A 25,916-nucleotide genomic window follows, 5' to 3' on the forward strand; every position below is an offset into this window, starting at 1 on the left:
TGTGTTATAGACAATCCAATTCTTTTCATTATTTTTAAGTGTACAATTAAATTATTTTTTACTAGAGTCACCCTGTTATGTTATCAAATATTATGTTTTATTCATCCTGGTTTTTTTGTTTGTTTGTTTGTTTTTTTGAGACAGAGTTTTGCTCTTGTTGCCCACCCAGGCTGGAGTGCTGTGGTGTGATCTCGCCTCACCACAACCTCCGCCTCCCAGGTTCAAGTGTTTCTCCTGCCTCAGCCTCCCGAGTAGCTGGGACTGCAGGCATGCACCACCACGCCTGGCTAATTTTGTATTTTTAGTAGAGATGGGGTTTCTCCGTGTTGGTCAGGCTGGTCTCGAACTCCTGACCTCAGGCGATCCACCTGGCTCAGCCTCCCAAGGTGCTGGGATTACAGGTGTGAGCCGCTGCGCCCAACTATTCATTCTGGGTTTTTTTTGTACCCATTAACCATCCCTATTTCCCCACCACCACCTCACTACCCTACCCAGCATCTGGTAACTATCCTTTACTCTCTATCTCCATGAGTTCAATTGTTTTAATTTTTAGCTCCCACAAATGAGTGAGATTGTGTGAAATTTGTCTTTCTGTGCCTGGTTTATTTCACCTAACACAGTGTTCTCCAGTTTCATCCGTGTTGTTGCAAATGACAGGATCTCATTCTTTTTTTATGGCTGAATAGTACTCCATTGTGTTTATTTACATTTTCATTCTCCATTATTTGTTGATGGACAGTAAGGTTGCTTCCAGATCTTGATTATAAATAGTGCCGCAATAAACGTGGGAGTGCCCATATCTCTTCCATATGCTCATTTCCTTTCTTTTTGGTATATAGCCAGCAGTGGGATTGCTGGATCATAAGGTAGCTCGGTATTAGTTTTTTGAGGAACCTCCAAACTGCTTCATAGTGCTTGTACTAATTTACATTCCCACCATCATTATACGAGGGTTCCCTTTTTTCCACGTGCTCACCAATATTTGTTATTGCCTGTGTTATAGATAAAAGCTACTTTAACTGGGATGAGATGAGATCTCATCGTAGGTAATATCATCTGCAAACAAGGGTAGTTTGACATCTTCCTTTCCAGTTTGGATGCTCTTTCTTTCTCTTGTCTGATTCCTCTAGCTACAACTTCCAGTATTATTTTGAATAAAATTGGTGATAGTGGGCATCCTTGTCATGTTTCAGATCTTAGAGGAAAGGTTTTTAGTTTTTCTCCATTCAGTATGATACTACCTATGGGTCTCTCATATGTGGCTTTTATTATGCTGAGGTATGTTCATTCTGTACCCAGTGTTTTGAGGGTTTGTATCATGCAGGAATGTTGAATTTTATCAGATGCTTTTTCAGCATCAATTGAAATGAACATATGGTTTTTGTCTGCCATTCTGTTGATATGATGTATCACATTGATCAATTTGTGTATGTTGAATCATCCTTGCATCCAGGGGTAAATCCCACTTGGTCATGATGAATGATTTTTTTAATGTGTTACTAAATTTGGTTCACTAGGCTGGGCTCAGTGGCTCATGCCTGTAATCCCAGCACATTGGGAGGCCAAGGAAGGTGGATCACTTGAGGTCAGAAGTTGGAGACCAGCCTGGCCAACATGGTGAAACCCTATCTCTACTAAAAAAATACAAAAATTAGCAGGCAAGGTGTCAGGTGCCTGTAATCCCAGCCACTCGGAGGCTAAGGCAGGAGAGTCACTTGAACTTGGGAGGTGGAGCTTGCAGTGAGCCAAGATAATGCCACTGCACTCTAGCCTGGGCAACAGAGTGATACTCTGTCTCAAAACAAAAACAAAAACAAAAATTTGGTTTGCTAGTATTTTGTTGAGGATTTTTGCATCAATATTCATCAGTGATATTGGCCTGTAGTTTTCTTTTTTAAATGTGTCTTTGTCTGCTTTTGGTATCAGGGCAATACTGGCCTCATAGAATGAGTTTGGAAGTATTCCGTCCTCTATTTTCAGAACAGTTTGAGTAGAATTGATATTAGTTCTACTTTAAATATTTGGTAGGATTCAGCAGTGAAGCCATCAAGTGCCAGGCTTTTTTTTTTTGGGAGAAATTTTATTATGGCTTCTATCTCATTATTATTGATCTATTCAAGTTTTGGATTTCTTCATGGTTCAGTTTTGGTAGGTTGGGTATGTCTAGGAATTCACTCATTTCTTCTACATCTTCCAATTTATTGTCATACCGTTCCTCATAGTAGACACTAGTGATCCCTTGAATTTCTGTAGTATCAGTTGTAATGTCTCCTTTTTCATCTCTGATTTTATTTATTTGGATCTTCTCTCTTTCTTAGTGAGTCTGGCTAAAGATTTGTTGATTTTTGTTTATCTTTTCAAGAAACCAACTTTTTGTTTTGTTGATCTTTTATATTTATTTTAATTTCATTTATTTATTGTCTGGTCTTCATTATTTCTCCTACTACTTTTGGGTTTGGTTTCCTCTTACTGTTTTAGTTCTTTAAGATTAATCATTAGATTGTTTACCTAAAGTTTTTCTCCTTTTTTGATGTAAGTGCTTATAGCTGTCAACTTCGCTGTTAGTACTGCTCTTCAGTCAGCTTGTGATGGATGCTGCCTGGCCTGGGACTAACCCTTCAGGGCAGTGGCTCCTCCCTGGTCCAGGGCAGGTCCAGAAATGCCATCCAAGAGCCAAGACCTGGAATCAGGAAGCCCGAGAGCCCACCTGGTGCTCTACACTCCTGTGGCTGAGCTGTTACCTAAGATGCAAGACAAAGTCCCCTTTATTTTTCCCTCTGCTTTTCTCAAGCAAAAGGAGTGTGTCACCATAGCCATCACAACTGGGAATGTGCTAGGTCTCACCTGAAGCCAGCATGTCTCAGAGGTTCACCCAAGGCCCATGGAATACTACCTGGTTGTTGCTGCTGGTTATTTAGGTCCCAAGGGCTCCTTAGTCAGCGGTGATAGATCCTACCAGGATTAGATTGTCCCCTTCAAGCCAGCAGGTTCCCCCTTCTGTTCCAGGGTGTGTCTAGAAATGTTCTCTGGGAGCTAGGACCTGGAATGATTCTGACCAGTACCCTATCCTACTATGGCTGAGCTGGTATCCAAGATGTAAGACAAAATTCTCTTTACTCTTCCCTCTCCTCTCCTCAAGCAGAAGGAAGGGGTCTCTTTTGAAGTTGCAAGCTGTGCTGCCTGGGGTTGGGGGAGGGGTGGTACAAGCACTCCCTTAGCTGTGCTGGCTGGTGTCTCAGTAAGTTGTATGCATCTGAGCCCATCTCAGCCCTAGGGTTTGCCTAGAAGGTACAGTCCTTGTGGCCTAGACTGCCTTTCAAGTTTATTTGGAGCCCCAGAGCCCTTTAGCCTACACTGTGAGGCTTGCTAGAACTCAGGTCCTCACTGCTGTAATGGGTGATTCCCCTCTGTCTAGGGCTGGTCTAAATGCTCCCTCCATGGGCATGTGTCAGCTGAGTTCAGCCTGCTTTTGCTTTCTGCTGTGAAAGGGTGGCAGTGAGTTCAATGCAATATCTCACAGTCGCTGCTGTCTCCCCCCCCAAGCACACAGATTCTCGGTGCCATACGGATGCTGCTGGGGGATGAGGGAGGAGTAGCATTGGCGATTCAAGACTATCTTTCCTACCCTCTTCAGTGCCTCTTTCAGTGGTATGAAGTTAAAACCACATGCTGTGAGTGCTCACCTGATTTTTGGTTCTTATGAAGGTGTTTTTGTGTGTGTAGATAGTTGTTAAATTTGGTGTTCCTGCAGGAGGAATGATCGGTGGAGGCTTCTATTTGGCCATCTTGCTCCACTCCTCTTATGTTTTACTATTTTTTTTTTAGAAACAGGGTCTCACTATGTTGCCCATATTTATTCTTATTACTGACCATTTGTATTTATTCTTTTGTGAATTCAGGATAATCTTTCGTAAACATCACTTTCATTGTTTTACTTTTCTATTCAAAAACTGGAGTACTGGTCGGGCATGGTGGCTCACTCCTGTAATCCCAGCACTTTGGGAGGCTGAGGCAGGCTGATGATATGGTCAGGAGATCGAGACTATCCTGGCTAACACGATGAAACCCCGTCTCTACTAAAAATACAAAAACAGGTGTAACCGGGTGTGGTGACAGGCGCCTGTTGTCTCAGCTTCTCCGGAGGCTGAGATGGGAGAGTGGCGTGAACCTGGGAGACGGAGCTTGCAATGAACCAAGATCATGCCACTGCACTCCAGCCTGGGTGGCAGAGTGAGACTCCTTCTCAAAAACAAAAAAAAACCCCAGAGTATGATTATTTCATACCCCTGATTTTTAAGACCCTTCATAATTTGACCCTAACCTATTTTTCTAACTTAATATGGTTCAGCAAGAGTCACTCTACTCCAGTAAGAAATATTTTCTTATTCATATAACTCATTCTGTTACTTTTTTTTCTTGAATTCATTTTAGCAATGTTTTCTTCCGCCTACTCAAAATCTTATAAGGATTCTTTTAACTCATCTTGTAATAAAATTGTAATAAAGTAGCTCAGATCATCTAGCCTTCATCAGTTTCTTCCTATTTGAATTCCCACGGTAACTATTGTTTCTACCACTAGGTTTAGTAGCAAATTACAGACTGCCTTGTATTTTTTATCAAATACCAGCTGTGTGCCAGGACACAGCACAATCTGTATAGCTGTGGACAGAGCATAGTCTTTGTCCTTAAGTTTATAGTATAGTAATGATGCGTTTTCCAGTTATTTGCTTATTAGTGAAGTTGATTTTCTTTTCATACACGTCTGTACATATGAACTACACACACGTTTTTAGGTATATAGTTTATGGGTTCCCAACTGGATTGTAAGATCATAGAGGGCATGAACCATGTTTTATACTTCTCTATTCCTTAAAACACATAACTCAGTTCTGAGCATGTAGCCATTACTAAGTATGTACATGCTCTACTTCTGTAGTAAGAAAAGTTGGAGGCTAGGGAGATACATACCTGGCCTTAAATTATAACTCAAGACCTTATGAGCCAACTGTGCAACGTTTGCAAGTTATGTAGCTACTCTCAGTCTATGTCCTTATAAAGTAAGTATCTGCCTCATGAGGTTGCTGTGTGGGTTAAATAAGATCTATATGTAAAGCATTTAGCATAATGCCTGGTATAAAGTAAGTGCTCATTAAAAGATACCTGGTATAATAATTTGTTTAACCTCTCAAGCTAGAAACGGATTCAACAACCTTTGATTTCCCTAATCCCTTTCATTTAAGCATTTACCAAATTTTTCTCAGTTTAATTATGTTGTCAATTTAGCTTCTCCTTTTAATCCTAGTTGTAACTCACAATAAGAAATACATTTTATATTGTGGCTTAGAATATACTGTTTATTTGTACGTATCTGAAACAAAAGTCTTATGAAATAATATTCATTGTTACAATGTGTGATACACTGATATTTTTTGTTCTATCCTGTGTACTTTTTTTAAAAAAAAACCTGGTCACAGTCATTAAAACTGATTTCACAACATATAGTCTGAAACACACTGGGGATTTTCAGAATCTGCAAAATTGCAACTACTGCTGAACAGAATAATGTTCAAGTGAAAGTTTTCAATGAAATAGAAAACGCAGAGCTTAGAGTTTACTAAGATTCCACTTTGTCTTTGTTCTCTGTTAGTTATATAGTTAGATTTACCTGTGCTCAATCTGGTTTCACTGCTGAAGGTGGAAGTGTTTAGTTGAGCCTATTCCAGCGATGTTATAGAATAAGATACTCAGCAGTTGGGGCAGAGATTTCTACCTTGCAAGGCAAGAGTTTCTTTACCACTTTATATGTGTATTCTTTTTTTTTTTTTTTTTTTTTTGAGACGGAGTTTCGCTCTTGTTGCCCAGGCTGGAGTGCAGTGGCACGATCTCAGCTCACTGCAATCTCCACCTCCCAGGTTCAAGCAGTTCTTCTGCCTCAGCCTCCCGAGTAGCTGGGATTACAGGCGCCCACCATGTCTGGCTAATTTTTAGTAGAGTTGGGGTTTCTCCATATTGGTCAGGCTGGTCTTGAACTCCTGACCTCAGGTGATCTGCCCGGCTTGGCCTCCCAAAGTGCTGGGATTATAGGCCGAGAGCCACCACTCCCAACCATGTGTTGTTACTTTCTTAGTACAGAAATATGCATGGATATGTGCATTTAAAAGTCATCAGCATCATTCTTGTAGAGGAGTCTGAAAAAAACCTTTTTTATTTTATTTTATTTTATTATTATTATTTTTTGTGACAGTCTTGCTCTGTCGCCCAGACTACACTGCAGTGACACGATCAAGGCTCACTGCAGCCTTGACCTCCCAGGCTTAAGTGATCCTCCCTCCTCAGCCCCCCAACTCGCAGGGACCACAGAAAATTCTGTATTTGGAAAATTTTAAGCATTTTTACAATGTAGGAAGAACAGTATAATGAATCCTCATTACCTAAATTCAACTTCAGTAGCTATCAACATTGTGTCAATTCCAAAGGAATTTTTAATAAAAAATTTTTAAGAGACACATAATTCCCTCCCGTAATTTAGAGATAGATGATCTCTGTTTTTCAGAAGAGATACAGCAGCCTTATTGTACTTAGCTTTAGTCCTCACAACCTATTGATTTCATCTGATCCCCCAAAGAGAAGTAAATAATTACATGACACGAGGGAGCAGGGATGAACATGATTTCTTCTGCCTCATTTAGATTTTCCTGATGGCCTTCTAGAGCACTAGACCCTGGCTGTCTTACCTGAAATAGTTCAGCAGGCTCATTACCATATCCCAACCACCCACTCCTTACCACCTGCCTTGCTACCATTACACTGATCTTTAATAATGACTTGAGGAGACGAGAATCTCATTGTGTTTATCCTCTGTTTAAAACTTCCTTGGGGCCAGGCCTGATGGTTCACACCTGTAATCCCACACTTTGGGAGGCTGACAGGGGGATCATTTGAGACCAGGAGTTTGTGACCAGCCTGGGGAACATAGCAATACATCATCTCTACAAAAAAGTTTAAAAAGTTAACCAGACATGATAGTATATCCCTGTAGTCCTAGCTACTCGAGAGGCTGAGGTAGGAGGATCACTTGAGCCCAGGAGTTCAAGGCTGTAGTGAGGTATGATAGTAGCTATGTAGTAATGCCACTGTACTCCAGCTTGGGCAGCAGAGCAAGATCCTTTCTCTTAAACCAAAAAACCTTCCTTTGTTCTTCCTTCCCTACCTATAAAATAAAACCCCAAATCATAGGTTTTCATTCATAATCTGGTTGCAGCCTATCTTTCTAGCCTTCTCTTCCACTTTCTATCTCTTCTCTACTATTTTAAGCTTCCTGGTATTCCTAGAATATGTAACCCATTTTAGGGCTTGTACTTATTTTACAGGATCCCATTTAGATATCAACTTGTGGATGAGGCCGTTTTAACTACCCTAGAAAAAAGTAGTTTCTAAGTTTGTTTTTATTTTATGTGTGTTTGTGTATGTGTGTGATGCCACTTAACTGAGTTATACTTAGTTAGTAGTGTAGGTTTACTGCCCTCCTCACTCTCAGTTAGACAGTGATCTCTTCGAGAGCAGGAATTGTATCTTATTCTTGTCTCCTAAATACTTCTTTGGTGCCTGCATGTAGTAGGCATCCAATAATGGTTTGTTGAATGAATGTATTCACACTTCTAGAATTTTATAACCTAATTCTAAAACAAGTTCTCTCCAGACAGGAAGAGTTAATCAAAGTTTGGTTTTGTATATTTTTATTTTGTATATTTTTCTCTCCTCTCCTTGAGGACTTTTGTTAAAATGTCTAAAGAGAGTCTAGTTCTGTAGTTTTTTCTTTAGGGGAAAATATACTTTGGTAAACTAGTGTAGCATATCCCAATAATCCTATAGTAAAGGTAAGTGAAATCTACTTTCAGTATAATTATTTTTTTCTATTGGACAGTATTGTTTTATTTTGTGAATTGGAATAGATTTGTGCTATACAGCCTATCTAGTAGCCTTGACTAATTTTTGATATATTTCAGCTCATGGAATGCTGTGTAAATGCCCTGGTGACATCATTTAAAGAGACTATCTTAGCTGAGTGCCAAGGCATGATCAAGAGAAATGAAACTGAAAGTAGGTAAAACATCACATAAAGTTATCATAATCTTCTAAGAGGGTATCTTTGAAACAAATCACTTAGTAAGTTGCTCTTAGATAATTCTTTTCCACGTAGGTATATGTGGAACTGTTAGAGTGAACTATACTTAAGGAAATAGATAAAATATTTAACACAGAGGCAACTGCTAAAGAGTATATAAACTTAAATTTTAAACATTTTCCCTCTTAGCTATCGACATCTGTGTATGTGTATGGTGAATTTCTACTTTTTTCTGAAAAACAAGACACTGCTTTTAAAGGCCAATTTAAACTGGAAACATATGTTATAGATTAGAACCAGGTATTTGACTTTTGTGTGGAACCTTGTGATGAATCTTTTTAGAAAGTAATAAAACACTCCATGTTAATAGTCTTCATCTCTATCCCCAAAAATACTTTTACGATTTCTAAAGGATTTTTTTATTGCTTCAATGTTTTCTTAAAAAGATGTGTTTTGAGAGGTAGCAAGTATATAACAAACTAAAAAAAACAAAAATTGCACATATACCTACTACCCCAGTAAAACTGCTTTTAACGTTTTTTTACTTTTGTTTTTTAAATAACTTCTGCTAAGTTTCCAGATTTTGTTGTATTTAACTGCAAGGTCATCCTATTTAATCTCTAGTTACATTTAAAGTACGTATTTCAATTCACTTAAGTTCATACACTTTTTAGGAGTAATTCAGTAGTAAAAAGCAAGCTGCTTTATTGGCATAAACAAAATACTTGTATTCTTTGTGCCAGTCTAGTTAGAGTTATGTCTGATCTATGTTGCACTTTTTTCGAAAGGTTTTTTTTAGTGATAATCAGTACCGTGAGTTAGGGTTTTTGTGAAGGTCAGTAAAATGGCATAACATGAAAAAGTGCTTTGTAAATTGAAAAATTCTTTATGGATACAGTTTTATATTCTAGTCTCTAATACAGTTGCTTTCATAATTATTACTCATTTTATTTTTTACCTTTTGATGATGTGGCTGTATATTTAATATTACATCTACCTTATGAAATATACTAATCTTGTGTGTAAATAAATATTCCTTTGCATTGAAAATCGAATGACTCACCTTTTCTTTTTCTTTTTCTTTTTTTTTTTTTTCTGGAGACGGAGTCTCGCTCTGTTGCCCAGGCTGGAGTGCAGTGGCCGGATCTCAGCTCACTGCAAGCTCCGCCTCCCGGGTTTACGCCATTCTCCTGCCTCAGCCTCCGGAGTAGCTGGGACTACAGACACCCGCCACCTCGCCTGGCTAGTTTTTTGTATTTTTTAGTAGAGACGGGGTTTCACCGTGTTAGCCAGGATTGTCTCGATCTCCTGACCTCATGATCCGCCCGTCTCGGCCTCCCAAAGTGCTGGGATTACAGGCTTGAGCCACCGCGCCTGGCCGACTCACCTTTTCTTTTGAGACTGGGTCTCACCATGTTGCCCAAGCTGGAATGCTGTGGCACAATCACAACTCGCTATAGCCTTGACCTCCTGGACTCAAGTGATCCTCCCACCTTCCAGCCTCTCCTGAGTAACTGGGACTACAGCCATGTACCACCATGCCTGGCTAATTTTTGTATTTTTTGTAGAGTCAGAGCCTCACCATGTTGCCCAGGCTGATGTCCCCTGCGTCTGGCTAAATGACTGAGCTTTTAAAGAAAGGAGTTGGGTTTTGCAGTATTTGATCACTTTTTTTATTTTTATTTTTTGAGACTATCTTGCCCTGTCACCTAGTCTGAGTGCAATGGTGCAATCATGGCTCACTGCAGCCACAGCCTCCTGGGCTCAGGCAGTCCTCACACTTCAGCCTCCCAAGTATCTGGGATCAAAGACATGCACCACCACACCCAGCTAATATTTGTTTGTTTGTTTGTTTGTTTTTGTGTGTGTGTGTGTGTGTGTGTGTGTGTGTGTGTGTGTGTAGCGATGTTTTGCCATGTTGCCCTGGCTGGTCTTTTTAACTCCTGGGCTCAAATGATCTTCCCACCTTGGCTTCCCAAAGTGCTGGAATTAAAAGTGTGAACCACCACACCCAGCCTGATCACTTTTAATTTGATTTTTTTTAAACATAATTTTTAGACCAAGTGCAGTGGCTCACACCTATGATCCCAGCACTTTGAGAGACCAAGGCGAGAGGATTGTGTGAGCCCCGAAGTTTGAGACCAGCTTGGACAACATTGGCAGATGCTGTCTCTACAAAATTACAAAAAACATTAGCCAGTGGTCCCAGGTACTCAGGAGGCTGAGGTGGGAGGATTGCTTGCGCCCAAGAGGTCAAGGCCGCAGTGAGCCATGATCGAGCCACTGTACCCAGCTTGGGTGACAGAGTGGGACCCTGTCTCAAAAACAGAAAAACAGCAACCAAAAAAAAACTACTCCTAATTACATTGTATCCACAGAATACTACTAACATTACAAACTTTTAACTAATGTTTCTCTAAATTCTTATTCTAGTAAATGAAATGATTACATGAATGTGTTCTGTCCTTCCAGAGTTACATTTAATGTTTTCATTGATGGACAAAGTTCCTAATGGTATAGAGCCAATGTTGAAAGACTTGGAGGAACATATCATTAGTGCTGGCCTGGCAGATATGGTAGCAGCTGCTGAAACTATTACTACTGTAAGTTTATTTTTAATGGCAATGATAGAGATATGTCAAGGCTATTTTTTAAATGCAGGATTGAATAGTGAGTGGTTACCAGAGGCTGGGGGTTGGGGGACCAGAAGAGGTTGGTTAGTGGGGTATAAAGTTATAGTTCAATAGGAAGAATAAGTTTTGGTGTTCTGTGACCCAGCAGGGCAGCTGTAGCAAGTAAGAATGTAGTATATATTTCAAGAAAGTTAGAAGAGATTTTTATGTTGTTACCACAAAGAAATTATAAATGTTTGAAATGATGGATATAGTAGTTACCCCAATTTGATCATTATACTGTGTATACATGCATTGAAATATAACATTGTACCTCATATGTACAGTTATGTGTTGATTACAAATAAGAACATTAAATTTTTAAAAATGCAGAATTGAAAATTGATACTATTTTCTCAGTAAAACTGGGGGCCGGGCGCGGTGGCTCACGCCTGTAATCCCAGCACTTCGGGAGGCCAAGGCAGGCAGATCACAAGGTCAGGAGATCGAGACCATCCTGGCTAACATGGTGAAACCCCATCTCTACTAAAAATACAAAAAAAATAGCCAGACGTGGTGGCTGGGTGCCTGTAGCCCTAGCTACTCGGGAGGCTGAGGTAGGATAATGGCGTGAACCCTGGAGGCAGAGCTTGCAGTGAGCCCAGATGGCACCACTGCACTCCAGCCTGGGCGACAGAGCAGACTGTGTCTCAAAAAAAACACAAAGGAAGAAAGAAAAACAAAGAAGTGGCAAAACAGTAATATTGGACCACCTTTTAGTTTTATTTTTAAGAAAAAATATCCCCAGTTTTAAATGAGTTTTATTAAAAATTGTGTTTATATTTTCTCATTTTTTTGTATTCTTTTTCTTTTAAAAACTTAATATAAAACCTTTTGTTTCTAGGACTCTGAGAAATATGTTGAGCAGTTACTTACACTATTTAATAGATTTAGTAAACTCGTCAAAGAAGCTTTTCAAGATGATCCACGATTTCTTACTGCAAGAGATAAGGTATATATTCCTATATATATATATAAAATACTGTTTTAAAAGTTTTACCCTCATAATTTACTTCTAATAATCAATTTGTATTATTTTGCTATTATAAACTTAAAAATCTAGCAACTGTTATTTTTCATCAGTGGAGAACAACTGTATTTGTTTTGTTTGTAAGCATTCGTTGAGCATTTGATAGCCTTGTGAATTAGAATTTATTAGAAAGTTGCTTTTTTCTCATTTTTCCAAGAATGTTTTTCTGTTTTTGAATATTACTGATCTATTGCATTCCTATTCATCCTTCCATTAAGACCCAGCTCAAAGAATACTTCCCCTGGAGCTTCCTTGATAGCCTGCCTCGCTCCGCAGCTCATCACAAGCAGAGCTGATTCCTCCATCCTCCATCCTTTCATGGGGCTCCTTCGAGAGTTACGTTATACTTATCCTTGTTTCCCAGGGATGCATTTGTATTGCATACCATCTTTTTCCATCCTCACTAGTATAGGATAATGATAATGAAACACCATACTGTCCTTAGCATTTTATCTTTCTCAGTGTAATAAACCTATAACAAGAAATTGCAGCTAGTTTTTTCTCTTCTTTGACTACCTTTCATTACTTCCCAAGTCTGAATGATTCTAAAAAGACAACTTTCTCCAGTAGGATTTTTCTCTCACTCTTTTTGTCTATTTTAATTTTTTTTTCTTTTGAGATTGAGTTTCACTCTTGTTGCCCAGGCTTGAGTGCAATGGCGTGATCTTGGTTCACTGCAACTTCCACCTCCTGGGTTCAAGCGATTCTCCTGCCTCAGCCTCTTGTGTAGCTGGGATTACAGGCACCCACCACCATGCCCGGCTAATTTTTGTATATTCACTAGAGGTGGGGTTTCACCATGTTGGCCAGGCTGGTCTCGAACTCCTGACCTCAGGTATCGGCCCACCTCGGCATCCCAAAGTGCTGGGATTACAGGCCTGAGCCACTGTGCCCAGTCTCTTTTTGTCTATTTTAAAACAAACAAATAGGCTGGGCGCGGTGGCTCACGCCTGTAATCCCAGCACTTTGGGAGGCCAAGGCGGACGGATCACCAGAGGTGAGGAGTTCGAGATCAGCCTGACCAACATGGAGAAACCCCGTCTCTACTAAAAATATGAAAAATTAGCTGGGCGTGGTGGCACATGCCTGTAATTCCAGCTACTCAGGAGGCTGAGGCAGGAGAATTGCTTGAACCCTGGAGGTGGAAGTTGTGGTGAGCTGAGATTGTGCCATTGCACTCCAGCCTGGGCAACAAGAGCAAAACTCCATCTCAAAAAATAAATAAATAAAATAAAACAAATATATAAGTAGGTAAAGTAGGAAAGGAGTTAAGGGAGTATAGAAATGGTGGGGTGGTGTGAAGTCTTAAATTGAGTAGCCTGCAAAGGCTTCATAGGAAGCCAGATCATATAAGACTCTGAGCCATGGTAAGGAGTTAGTTTTTACTGTGAGTAGGATGGGAAGTCATTTAAAAATTTTAAACAGAATGGTAGGATGTGATTTATGTATTAACAGGATCGCTCTGACTGTTGCAAAAAATAGACTGAAGGGAAGAAAGAAGGAAGAATACCAGTTAAGAACTTATTTAAATAATTCAATTAAATGATGATGGAGGCTTGTCCCAGAGTGATGGTAGAGGTGGTCAAAAGTAGTTCGATAATTCTCTCTCTCTTTTTTTTTTAATGCGAGTAGCTTATTTGGGAAATGCAAGGATGATAGTGTGGCATACTATTAAGTCAGTTGTACAGTGAGCTACTTGAACTTAATTCTGCAAGGAAACTTATTAAAAACACTGCTCAAAATTACCTCACCTATCAAGTGTTGAGTTCTTGAAATTTCCTGCCTGCCATTTGCATAGGCAACACATATTTCTGCAGTTTTACAAAAAACACCTTTGGGTGCATGTGCAGATACTAATAGTGGGAAAAGTCTAAGGGATGTGGGGAGGTTTGACAGCATCTGCTACACCAGGTATGTGGCTTGGAATTGGAAAATAAAAATGACAGCAGGCTTTAGAAGTGACTTGTCAGGGAGGTTCGCTCTGTCGCCCAGGCTGGAGTGCAGTGGTGCAATCATAGCTGACCGCAGCCTTGAGCTCCTGGGCTCAAACAATCCTCCCACCTTAGCCATCTGAGTTTCTGGGACTGTGAACACACACAACCACACCTGGCTAGGTGTTTAGAGTTTTTCTGTAGAGACAACATCTAGCTATGTTGTTCGGGCTGGTCTTGAACTCCTGCGTTGGCCTTCCAGAGTTCTGGGATTATAGACGTGAGCCATCACCCTGGCCCGCTTTCCCTTTAAATCATATTCTTTGAGAACTCTTCACCCACACTGATGCTGTCTCAGTCCTGTCATCTCACTGGTGAAGGAAATAAACATATCCATCATCTCACATAGTTACCCATTTTCTTGTTTTGTTTTGTTTTTGTGGCAAGAGCACCCAAAGTCTACTTAGCATGAATCCAGTATACAATATAATTTTAATTTGTTTTGTTTTATTTATTTATTTTGAGACAGTCTTGCTCTGTCACCCAGGCTGGAGAGAGTGCAGTGGCACAACATGGCTCACTGAGCTTCGACCCCTCTGGGATCAGGTGATCTTCCCACCTCAGCCTCCCGGGTAGCTGGGACTACAGGCATGCACCACTATGTTTGGCTAATTTGTAATTTTTTTTGTGGAGATGAGTTCTCATTATGTTGTCCAGGCTGGTCTTGAACTCCTGAGCTCAAGCGATTCATCCACCACAGCCTCCCAAAGTGCTAGGATTACAAGCATGAGCCACCATGCCCAGCCCAGTATAATTTTACTACCTATAGTTCTCATGCTGTACATCAGCCCTCTAGACTTTTTTCATCCTGTGTATCTGCTACTTTGTATCATTTGACCTACATTTCCTTGTTTCTTTCCCACCCATTTTACCTCTGGTACTACTCTTTTGTTCCTCTCACTGTGTATTTGAATTTTTTTTAGGTTCTACATATAAGTGAGATCATGCAGTATTTTTCTTCCTGTGTCTGGCTTATTTCACTTAGCATAAGGTCTTCCAGGCTTCCGTAGTATATATGTACCAGTTTCTTTATCCACTGATGGACACTAAGGTTGTGTCCATATTTTGGCTATTGTGAATAATGCAGTGAATGTGGGAGTGCAGTTATCTTTGTGAAGTGGTGATTTCATTTCCTTTGGGTATATGCCTAGAAGAGGGATTGCTGGGATTATGATTACGTTATGAAGATAGACTATTCAGGATTTGCTATTAAATCAGATGTAGAATGTGATAGAGACTAGTCAGGGATGACACTCAGATTCATGTTCTGATCAATTAGAAGGATATGTTCACTGCAATAAGGAAGACTAAGAGAAATAGGTTTTGGAGAGATTGTTGCAGAGACATCAGAAACTCAGTTTTCAATAAGTTAACTTTGAAATATCTGTTAAACATCCATGTGGTAATGTTGAGTCTGGAGCTTAAGAGAGAGAATGGAGCTGGAAAAATATGTTTGGCAGCTTCAGCATATAAATGGCTTTTAAAGTACTGACACAGGCTGTAATCACCAAAATAATGAGTGGAGATAGAAAAGAGGACAGGTCCAAGGATTGGCCTAGGGCATTCTGATATTTCATTGTTAGAAAAATGAGGAGTCATCTTTCATGAGAAGGGAGGAATGACCAGGAGAATGTTATGTGCTAGAAGGCAAGTGAAAAAAAGTACTTTCAGGGGGAGGGTGTGATCCGCTGTTTTAAAATGCTGGTAATAAATCAAATAAGATGGAGATTAACCGTTGTCTTCATCAGCATGGAATTGCAAGTGACTTTAACAAGAACCTTGTGTGTAGGCTGGGTGTGGTGGCTCACGCCTGTAATCCAGCACTTTGAGAGGCTGAGACGGGTGAATCACTTTAGGTCAGGAGTTCAAGACCAGCCTAGCCAACATGGTGAAACCCTGTCTGTACTAAAAATACAAAAATTAGCCGGGCACAGTGGTGCGCACCTGTAATTCCAGCTACTCAGGAGGCTGAGACAGGAGAATCACTTGAACCCGGGAGGCGGTGGTTGCAGTGAGCTGAGATCAGTACCACTGCACTCCACCCTGGGCAACAAGAGTGAAACTCTGTCTCCAAAAAAAAAAAAAAAGGAGAAGAAGATCTCACTTGAGGCTAGGCATGGTGGCTCACCCCTGTAATCCCAGCACTTTGGGAGGCCAAGGCAGGCAGATCACCTGAGGTCAGGAGTTTGAGACCAGCCTGGCCAACATGGTGAAACTCCATCTCTACTAAAAATACAAGTTAGCCAGGCGTAGTGGTGGGCACCTGTAATCCCAGCTACTCGGGAGGCTGAGGCAGGAGAATCGCTTGAATCCAGGAGGCGGAGGTTGCAGTGAGTGGAGATCACGCCACTGCACTCCAGCCACTGTACTCCAGCCTGGTCGACAGAGTGAGACTTCATCTCAGAAAAAAAAAAAAGCAAAAGCCTCACTTGAGAATATTGATAATTATGATACGACAAAGAACTTGCTAAAGTCTTTGACTAGGCAAATTATTTGGTCAGATATACCATTAGAAATAAAAACTAACATATTTTTATGTGTTTTGGGATGTATAAAAATTTATCTGTATATTTTAAATATTAAAAATATTTTATTCCAAATTATTTTTTGCAGGCATATAAAGCAGTTGTTAATGATGCTACCATATTTAAGCTTGAATTACCTTTGAAGCAGAAGGGGTAAGTTTTTTAAAACCATACTTTAAAAATACTTAAATTTTCTTTAGTGTAAGAGGGATTAACTGGGTATGCAAAGTACCTTGTTAGGTTTGTTTTTGTTATTGTTAGTTTTATAACTTTTGCTGCTTTTGGCTGTTAAAGTTCATTTATAATTTTTTATTAAATTATTTTACAATACAAAAATTGACTATTTTTTCAAGTAGAAAAAAAAATTCCTAATCTTTTAGGATATCTATTTGTTTTTCCCTCATTAGTCACTAAAAGTATTCTGTTACCCATGGAAGCATAGAAAATGACTCAATTTACCATAATGATATAAAAAGAACTCAGTTTTAATGTAAATTTTCCTATTACCATTTTAAAAAATTGTTCTGTAATTGGTAAGATGAATATGCCTGTGCTAAGCATAGCTTATAGAAAATCTGACAACTGAAATCTGAGCTAGTTATAGCACTTTCAGAGTAGTACTAAATAGCAATAAAGGTTAATCGAAAAAAATCTTTTGATGTACTTCTGAGAATTACCAATTTAAAGAAATTTTACATATAATGCTAAAATATTTGAAAAATACTGAAAAATAGTGTTTCTTAAGAAGGAAAAGTAATCAGGTATTTTTCATTTAGTCTTTTTTGAGCAGTGTATGTTGCTTGAGTAATATTACAATGGAAGACATCTGAGTCATACCATATTATAATACTGACATATTTTAAAAGGGCATATATTATGTTCTCTTTTATAAACTGTGAAATATGTGAAACATAGCACTGCGTCTTGACCATCTCTTCACATGAGTAGATAGATCTTCTTCATTCTCTTTCACCCATTTTTTGTATTATTTATTTATTTATTTTATTTATTTATTTGAGGCAGGGTCTCACTCTGTCACCCAGGCTGGAGTGCAGTGGTGCAACCTCAGCTCACTGCAACCTTTACCTCCTGGATTCAAGCAATTCTTCCGCCTCCGCATCCCGAGTAGCTGGGATTATAGGCACACGCCACCATGTCCGGCTGATTTTTTTGTATTTTTAGTGGAGACAGGGTTTCGCCATATTGGCCAGGCTGGTCTCAAAGTCCTGACCTCAAGTGATCCTCCCACCTCAGCCTCCCAAAGTGCTGGGATTACAGGCATGAGCCACCGCACCGAGTCCCAAGCACTTTTTTTAATGAAAATGTTCAGACTTTAACAATAGAGTTACTGTAGTTGCTTTATCAAGTATGTATCTCCCTGTATACAACCATCAGTCAACTTAAGTGTGTTTCTAAAGAGGTTGCAAGCATCAGTAACCTTTAGTCCCTAAATACTTCAGCATGCAGTCATTTATTGAATTTGATGTTTATGTTTTTAGGTAAAATTTACATACAGTCCCATGCATAAATCTTAAGTGTACATTTGAGTCAGATTTGACAAATGCCTATACCCCTATTAATGTGTATGATGTCTTTATCATCATACAAAATTACCTCATATCTATCCCCAGTCAGTCCCACCCTACCTCCTTCCAGAGGCATCTGCTGTCCTGATTAATTCCCTCAATATAGATTAGTTTTGCCTAATCCAGGACTTTGTATAAATGGGATCATACACTGTGTATTTTTTGTGTAAAGCTTCTTTCATTCAGCATTGTGTTTTTGAAATTCTTTTATGTTTTGGCATGTAACAGTAGTTTGCTTTCCGAAGTGGTTATTCTGTTTTATTCTTCCACCAATAGAGTATGAGAGTACCAGCTGATCCTCATTCTCACCAATGTTTCATGTTCTTTTAACTTTAGTCATCTGGGATGTATGTAGTAGTATTCTTAATGTTTTAATTCCCATCTCCCTCATGACTTGATGTTCAGCAATTTTTCACCTTTTTTTTGGTAGGAGGCATTCCTATATTTTCCCTTATGAAGGGCCATCATAGCTCACTGCAGCCTCCACCTCCTGGGCCTAAGCAGTCCTCCTGGTTCAGCCTCCTGAGTAGCTGGGACTACAGGCACGCACCACCATACTTGACTAATTTCTTTCAGAGATGAGGTCTTGCTATGTTGCTCAGGCTGGTCTCGAACTCCTGGCCTCAAGAGATCCTCCTGCCTCAGCCTCCCAAAGTGTTGAGCTTACAGGCATGAGCTACCATGCCCAGGCCTTTTGCCTTTTTTTTTTTTTTTTTTTTTTTTTTTTTTTTTGGTTGTTTGAGATGGAGGCTTGTTCTGTCGCCAGACTGGAGTGCAGTGGTGTGATCTTGTCTTACTACAACCTCCGCCTCCTGGGTTCAAGTGATTCTCTTGCCTCAGCCTCCCGAGTAGCTGGGACTACAGGCATGTGCCACCATGCCCAGCTAATTTTTGTATTTTTAGTAGAGATGGAGTTTCACCATGTTGGCCAGGATGGTCTCGATCTCTTGACCTTGTGATTTGCCCACCTCGGCATCCCAAAGTGCTGGGATTACAGACATGAGCCACTGTGCCTGGCCCTTTTGCCCATTTTTAATTGGATTCTTTGTCTTTGTTGCTGAGTTGTAAGAGTTCTTTATATATTCTGGTACTAGATCCGTATCAGATATATGATTTGCTAATATTTTCTCCCATTCTGTAAGTTGTCTTTTCATTTTCTTGATACTGTCCTTTGATGCACAAAAGCTTTTAATTTTGATTAAGTTCAGTTTACCCATTTTTTTTCTTTTGTTATTTTTGCTTTTGGTTTCATATTTAGATCATGAAGATTTATTGTTACTTTTTTTTTTTTTTTTTTTTTTTTAAGAGTTTTGTAGGGCCGGGCACAGTGGCTCACACCTGTAATCCCAGAACTTTGGGAGGCCAAAGCAGGTGGATCACTTGAGGTCAGGAGTTCAAGACCAGCCTGGCCAAGATGGTGAAACCCTGTGTCTACTAAAAATACAAAAAAGTAGCCAGGTGTGGTAGCTCATGCCTGTAATCCCAGCTACTTGGGAGGCTGAGACAGGAGAATCGTCGGACTCTGGGAGGCAGAGTTTGCAGTGAGCTGAGATCATGCCATTACACTCCAGCCTGGGTGACAGAATGAGACTTTGTCTCAACAACAACAAAAAAGGGTTTTATAGTTTTGGCTTTTATATTTCAGTCATTGATCCATTTTGAGTTAGTTTTTGTATATGTTGTGAGATATAGATCCAACTTCATATTTTTGCATGTGGATATCCAGTTGTTCTAGCGCTCATTGAACAGTCTTTGCTCCATTATCAAAAATCAGTTGACCGCTGGGCTCAGTGGCTCACACCTGTAATCCCAGCACTTTGGGAGGCCAAGGTAGGCAGATCACAGGTCAAGAGATCAAGACCATCCTGGCTAACATGGGGAAACCCCATCTCTAAAATACAAAAAATTATCCGGGCATGGTGGCAGGCGTATGTAGTGTACAAAGAATTAGCCGGGCTTGGTGGCGGGTGCCTGTAGTCCCAGCTACTCGGGAGTCTGAGGCAGGAAAATGGCGTGAACCTGGGAGGCAGAGCTTGCAGTGAGCTGAGATGGCGCCTCTGCACTGCAGCCTGGGCGAGAGTGCGAGACTCTGTCTCAAAAAAAAAAAAAAAAAAATCAGTTGGCCATGGATGTATGTGTTTATTTTTGGATGCTTAGTTCAGTTCCATTGGTCTATATATTTGTCCTTATGCTGGTGCCACATTGTTGTGATTTACTGTAGCCTTGCAATAAGCTTTGAAAGCAAGATGTGTGCATGTTTCAACTTTGTTCTTTTTCAAGATCATTTTGGCTATTTGGGTTCCCTTCTAATTCTGTATGAATTTGAGAATCAGCTTTTCCGTTTCTGTGAAAAAGACTTTTGGAATTTTGATAGGAAATGCATTGAATTGTATTAATGTTATGTCTCCCAATTATGAAAATGGAATTTCTTTTTGTTTGTTTTTTATATTTCTTTCAGCAATGTTTTATAGCTTTCAGTGTACAAGTCTTCCACATTCTTGGTTAAATTTATTCCTTGATATTTTCTTTGGATGCTGTTGTAAATCGAATTGCTCTTCCTTCCTCCCTCCTTCCTTTCCTTCCCTTCCCTTCCCTTCCCTTCCCTTCCCTTCCCCTTCCCTCCTTTTCCCTTTCCCATCCATCTTCTTTTTTTTTTTTTTTTTTTTTTTTAAAGGCAAGATCCATTGTGTCACCAAGACTAGAGTGCAGTGGCGCAGTCATGGCTCACTGCAGTCTTGCTTTCCTGGGCTCAAGAGATCCTCCCACCTCAGCCTTCTGAGTAGCTAGGACCACAGGTTGAGGCCACCACACCTGGCTAATTATTTTTGGTAGAGATAGTCTCTCACTGTGTTGCCCAGGCTGGTCTTGAACTCCTGGGCTCAAGTGGTTCTCCCACCTCAGCCCCTCAAAGTGCTAGGATTATGGACAGGAGCCACTGTGCCGAACCTGGAATTGTTTTCTTAATTTCCTTCTGGATTGTTCATTGCTGGTGTATAAAAAAAAAAAATGATTTTTTTTTTTCCTGTTTCTTTTTTTTCAGGCAGGGGTTTCGCTCTGTCACCTAGGCTGGAGTGCAATGGCATGATCACAGCTCACTGCAGCCTTCGCCTCCTGGGCTCAAGCCTCCACCTTCTGAGTACCTGGGACTAAGGGCCATACCACCATGCCCGACTAATTTTTTTTTTGAGATAGCATCTTGCTGTGTTGCCCAGTCTGGTCTTGAACTCCTGGGTTCAAGTGAGCCTCCTGCCTCTGCCTCTCAAAGTGGCAGAATTACAGGCATGAGCTACCGTGCCCAACCAAAAACGATTTTTATGTGTTGATTTTGTACTTTGCAGCTTTCCTCAATTTATTTATTAGCTCAGATAGCTTTTTTATGGATTCTTTCATCTTTTCTGTATATAAGGTCATGACATCTGCAAATATATACTTTTACTTCTTCCTTTCCAGTTTGGTTCTATTTTCTTTGCTCTGCCTAATTGCTCTGACTGGAACATCTACTATAGTAACAAATGGCAGGGGTGAATTCAGGCATCCTTGTCTTATTTCTGATTAGGGTGCTTGCTCTCAGTCTTTTGCCATTCTATTGTTTTATGTTGGTTTTTCATAACCTCCTATGCTGAATAGCAGCATGGCACTCTGTCTGGTAGATATACTATAGCTTATTTAACTGGTCCTTTACTGCTGCATTAAGTAGTTTCTGATGTGTTGCTATTACTGTTAGTGCTACAGAGGATAATATTGTACATTTAATATTTGTGAATCTTTATCTACAGGATAGATTTCCAGAAGTGAGGATTGCTGGGTTTCTATCAGTTTTCTGATTCTAAGGTGACTGTGTCCCACTTTTAGCTCCACATTAAAGTAGAACATTTCTAGGCTGGGTGCCATGGCTCATGCTTGTAATCTCAGCACTTTGGTGAGCCAAGGTGGGAGGATTGTTTGAGGCCAGGAGTTTAAGACCAATCAGGGCAACATAGTGAGACCCATCTCTACAAAATGTTTAAAGAATTAGATGAGCATGATGGCGCACACCTGTAGTCCTAGCTATTCAGGAGGATCGTTTGAACCCAGGAGGTCAAGGCTGCAGTGAGCTATGATGGCACCACTGCACTCCAGTCTGGGCAACAGAGTGATACCCTGTCTCAAAGTAGAAAATTTCTGTGGAGTAGAATAAGTATCATTAGCTGATCCAGGCAGCACCTATTGGTGTTGTGGCTGTTGGAGGTGTGGAGGAGGTGATGTTCTAGAACAAGCTTGTCCAACCCCGCGGGTCTTATGCTCCCCAGGACGGCTTTTAATGTGGCCCAACACACACATTCGTAAACTTCCATGAAACATTATGAGATTTTTTGGCAATTTTTTTTTCTTTAGCTCATCATCTGTCATTAGTGTTAGTGTATTTTACGTATGGCCCAAGACAGTCCTTCCAGTGTGGCCCAGGGAGGCCAAAAGATTGGACACCCGTTTTAGAAGAATAAACTGGTGGTAGCATGCAAGTTATTTGGAAGACTTGCTTCTGAGGAGGAGTGTAGTAATTTGTGGTAGACCAATGCTGCTGTTGAGAACAGCTAGAAAATCGGGTAAATATAGAAAATAGTAATTTTATGTTATTTAAGAGCTATAGAAACAGCTATGACAAAGGATTGAAATGTACAGAAATGCCAGATAAACCTTTCAGAGGTTACTTGAGGATTTGTAACTGTGTTTCCCTAAGGAGAAGCTGCAGCTGAGAATGCAGTTTTGGCCTAGGCTAAGCAATACAGCTGGGGGGCAGTAGATGTTTTGGGGGTCACACAGGACTGGAGTAACAAAACCCATTGGACACTGAACTGAAAGTCCAGGAGGGACATATCTTCGATTCAGTGGCTAACCCTGGAGAGGGACTGATTCCCCTTCATAGCAGAACAAAGGGTGAACCCATTCTTAATGCAAGATAACATCATTTTGTGCCTTTGTGATTCTTTTATATACAGTGTCCAGTATTCGGTACAGCATTACTAGTCCTATGAAGACAGAGAAATTAATGACTTAACTAAAATAGTCATTTTAGAAGCAGATTCTCAGGTGATCCTGATGTTGGAGTTAGCACATAAGGACTTTAATTAGGGAATTGAACAATGAGAATACTTGGACACAGGAAGGGAAACATCACACACCGGGGGGTGTTGTGGGGAGGGGGGAGGGGGGAGGGGGAGGGATAGCATTAGGAGATATACTTAATGTAAATGACGAGTTAACGTGTGCAGCACACCAACATGGCACATGTATACATATGTAACAAACCTGCATGTTGTGCACATGTACCCTAGAACTTAAAGTGTAATAAAAAATAATAAATTTTAAAAAAGATTAATAGCTTAACTACAATGAGCTACCACTTCATACCCAGTAGGATGACTAAAATAAAAAAGACAGATATAACAAGTGTTGTTAGAATATGGAAAAATTGGAATCATACTGTTGGTGGCACAGCTGCTGTGAAAAGAGTTTGGTAGTTCCTCAAGAAGTTCAACATAGGCTGGTCCAAGTGCAGTGGTGTTTACAACTAATTGATCACAACCAGTTAAAGATTTAGTTGTTCCTTCTCCACTCCCACTGCTTCACTTGACTAGTCTTTGAAAACAAACAAAAGAAGTTCAACACAGTTGCTGTATGGCCCAACTGTTCTACTCTGAGGTGTATACCAAAGAGAAATGAAAACATACTTTCATTCAGAAACATGCTCATACATGTTCATAGTAGAGTGGTATTACTCTTAATAGCCAAAAAGTGTAAACAACCCAAATGTCCATTAGTTGCATAGATAAGCAAAATGTGCTATATCCACACAGTGGAATATTATTCAGTCATAAGAAATGAATTATTATTCTGCTATATGCCACAAGGTAGATGAACCTTGAAAACATTATGGTGATTCAAATAAGCCAGACACATAAGGACAAATTTTGCACGAATACAGTTGTATGAGGTATCAAGAACAGACAAATCCATTGAGACAAAAAGTAGAATAAGTTACCAGGGGATGAGAAGTTACTGTTCCATGTATACAAGACTTCTGTTTGGGATAATGAAGAAGCTCTGAAAATAGATATCAGTGATGTTTGTACAGCATTGTGAAATGTACTTAATGCCACTGAATTTTACACTTAAAAATGAAAATGATAAATCTTTTTTACTCTCAATAAAAGATACATGTTTTTAAAAAAAGGGGATGAACTACTGGTACATGCTGTGACACATGGATGAATCTTGAAAACTTGATGCTAAGTAAAAGAAGCGGCTCACAAAATACCGCTTATTGTATGAAAACATTTATCTGAGATATCCAGAGTCAGCACATCCATAGAGTAGACTAGTTGTTGCCCAGGCCTGGGAGGCAAGAGTGGGATAGCTAGAGAATGGGATTTGACTGCTAGCAGGTATGGGGTTTCTTTTTGGGGTAATGAAAATGTTCTAAAATTTTATTGTGATAATTACACAACCTTCTGAATATACTTTAAAAGCACTGAATTGTACATTTTAAGTGAGTGATTTGTATGATTTGCAAATTATATATCAGTAATTATTAATAAGCTTAGATAATAGCAATGAAGAAATAATACGTATTAATGGACAATTAGATGGAAATTGTTATCTGAGGAAAGAAAGTGTCTAAAACCATATATAATTGAGTCATAGATCATAGAAAAGAGGGTATTAACCAATATTTGAAATGGTATTGACTAAAATTTTCCAAAATTGATTAAAGATTTAAGGGTGTCTGTGAATCCCAAGTGGGATACATACAAATTAAACCATTCCTAGGTACATCATAGTAAAACAGCTTAAAACTGAAAACAATAATAAAACTTTTAAAACAGTCACAGGGGGAAAAATAACATCCTATCTTCAAAGAAACAATATAAAACTAATAGCTAGCTTGTAATCCCAGCTAGTTGGGAGGCTGCGGAGTGAAGATTGCTCGAGCCCAGGAGTTCAAGACCAGCCTGAGCAACGTATCTAGATGTCCATGTCAAAACAAAAATAAAAACTGATAGCTGACCTCTCAATAGGTTGAATGAAGGAGGGAAGTAGATCACTTCGATTGTTACAGTAGTTTACACCTGAGCCAGGCATTGCAAGGAGAGATGGATGGATTGTATTTTCTTCATTCGTCACCTCACTGATAGATGTTAGCCGTTCTTTAAATATGCATCATTAAAAATAATTTTTAATATTAGATCAGTATAGATATTTTTTGTTTTGCATATGGCTCAGGAGGTGCTCAAATAATTGATATAAGAAGACAAACTTATTCTAGTCTCGTCTACTTATGTGAATAAGATTTCTCAGGGCAAAGACATAAATTTATACAAATAAAAGAAATTAATCTATGCTGATTGCTGGATTTATAATTGGGAGGAAAAAAGTTTCATCCACTCCACTACGAGTTGATACATTCAGTAAAATTTTACACATACATATATTTTATGTATGTGTATGCACAATATAATTGTTTGGATTATTTGTATACTTAACATTTGGATAGCTCAATTCTTGGAAAACAATACTTGCATTTTATAAGCACAAGAAATTTCAAAATCCCGAATTTAAATTTATTTACGTATATTTTTAGAGAAGTAGGATAAAAAATAAATGTAAGACTTTCAAGCATAAAAATACAATATACTGCTGGGTGCACTGGCATGCACCTATAGTCCCAGCTACTCAGGAGGAGTCCAGCCTGGACAATATAGATGGTGAGACCTTGTCTCAATTTTTTAAATTTTTTAATTTGTGTGTGTTTCTGTCTCAGTTATTTTTTAAAAAACAACAATATGCTGTGTTTACATTGTTATCAGGAGCTAGGTGTGGTGGCTTATGCATATAATCCTAGCACTTTTTTGGGAGGCCGAGGCACGTGGATCACCTGAGGTCAGAAGTTTGAGACCAGCCTGGCCAACATGGCGAAACCCCATCTCTGCTAAAAATGCAAAAATTAGCC

The 25,916-nt window shown here is 39.5% G+C and overlaps 1 protein-coding gene across 1 annotated transcript in view; it reads left to right on the plus strand.

Annotated features, from left to right (window-relative positions):
• CUL5 (cullin 5) overlaps positions 1 to 25,916 on the plus strand; it is a 102,934-nt gene that overhangs the window by 60,327 nt on the left and 16,691 nt on the right. Inside the window, 4 exon segments of the mRNA XM_025357585.1 lie at positions 8,007 to 8,100; positions 10,598 to 10,728; positions 11,642 to 11,749; positions 16,432 to 16,496. Of these exon segments, the coding sequence (XP_025213370.1) occupies positions 8,007 to 8,100; positions 10,598 to 10,728; positions 11,642 to 11,749; positions 16,432 to 16,496 (398 nt within the window).

The sequence above is a fragment of the Theropithecus gelada genome, chromosome 14 (genome assembly GCF_003255815.1).
Source record: "Theropithecus gelada isolate Dixy chromosome 14, Tgel_1.0, whole genome shotgun sequence".
NCBI lineage: Eukaryota > Metazoa > Chordata > Mammalia > Primates > Cercopithecidae > Theropithecus > Theropithecus gelada.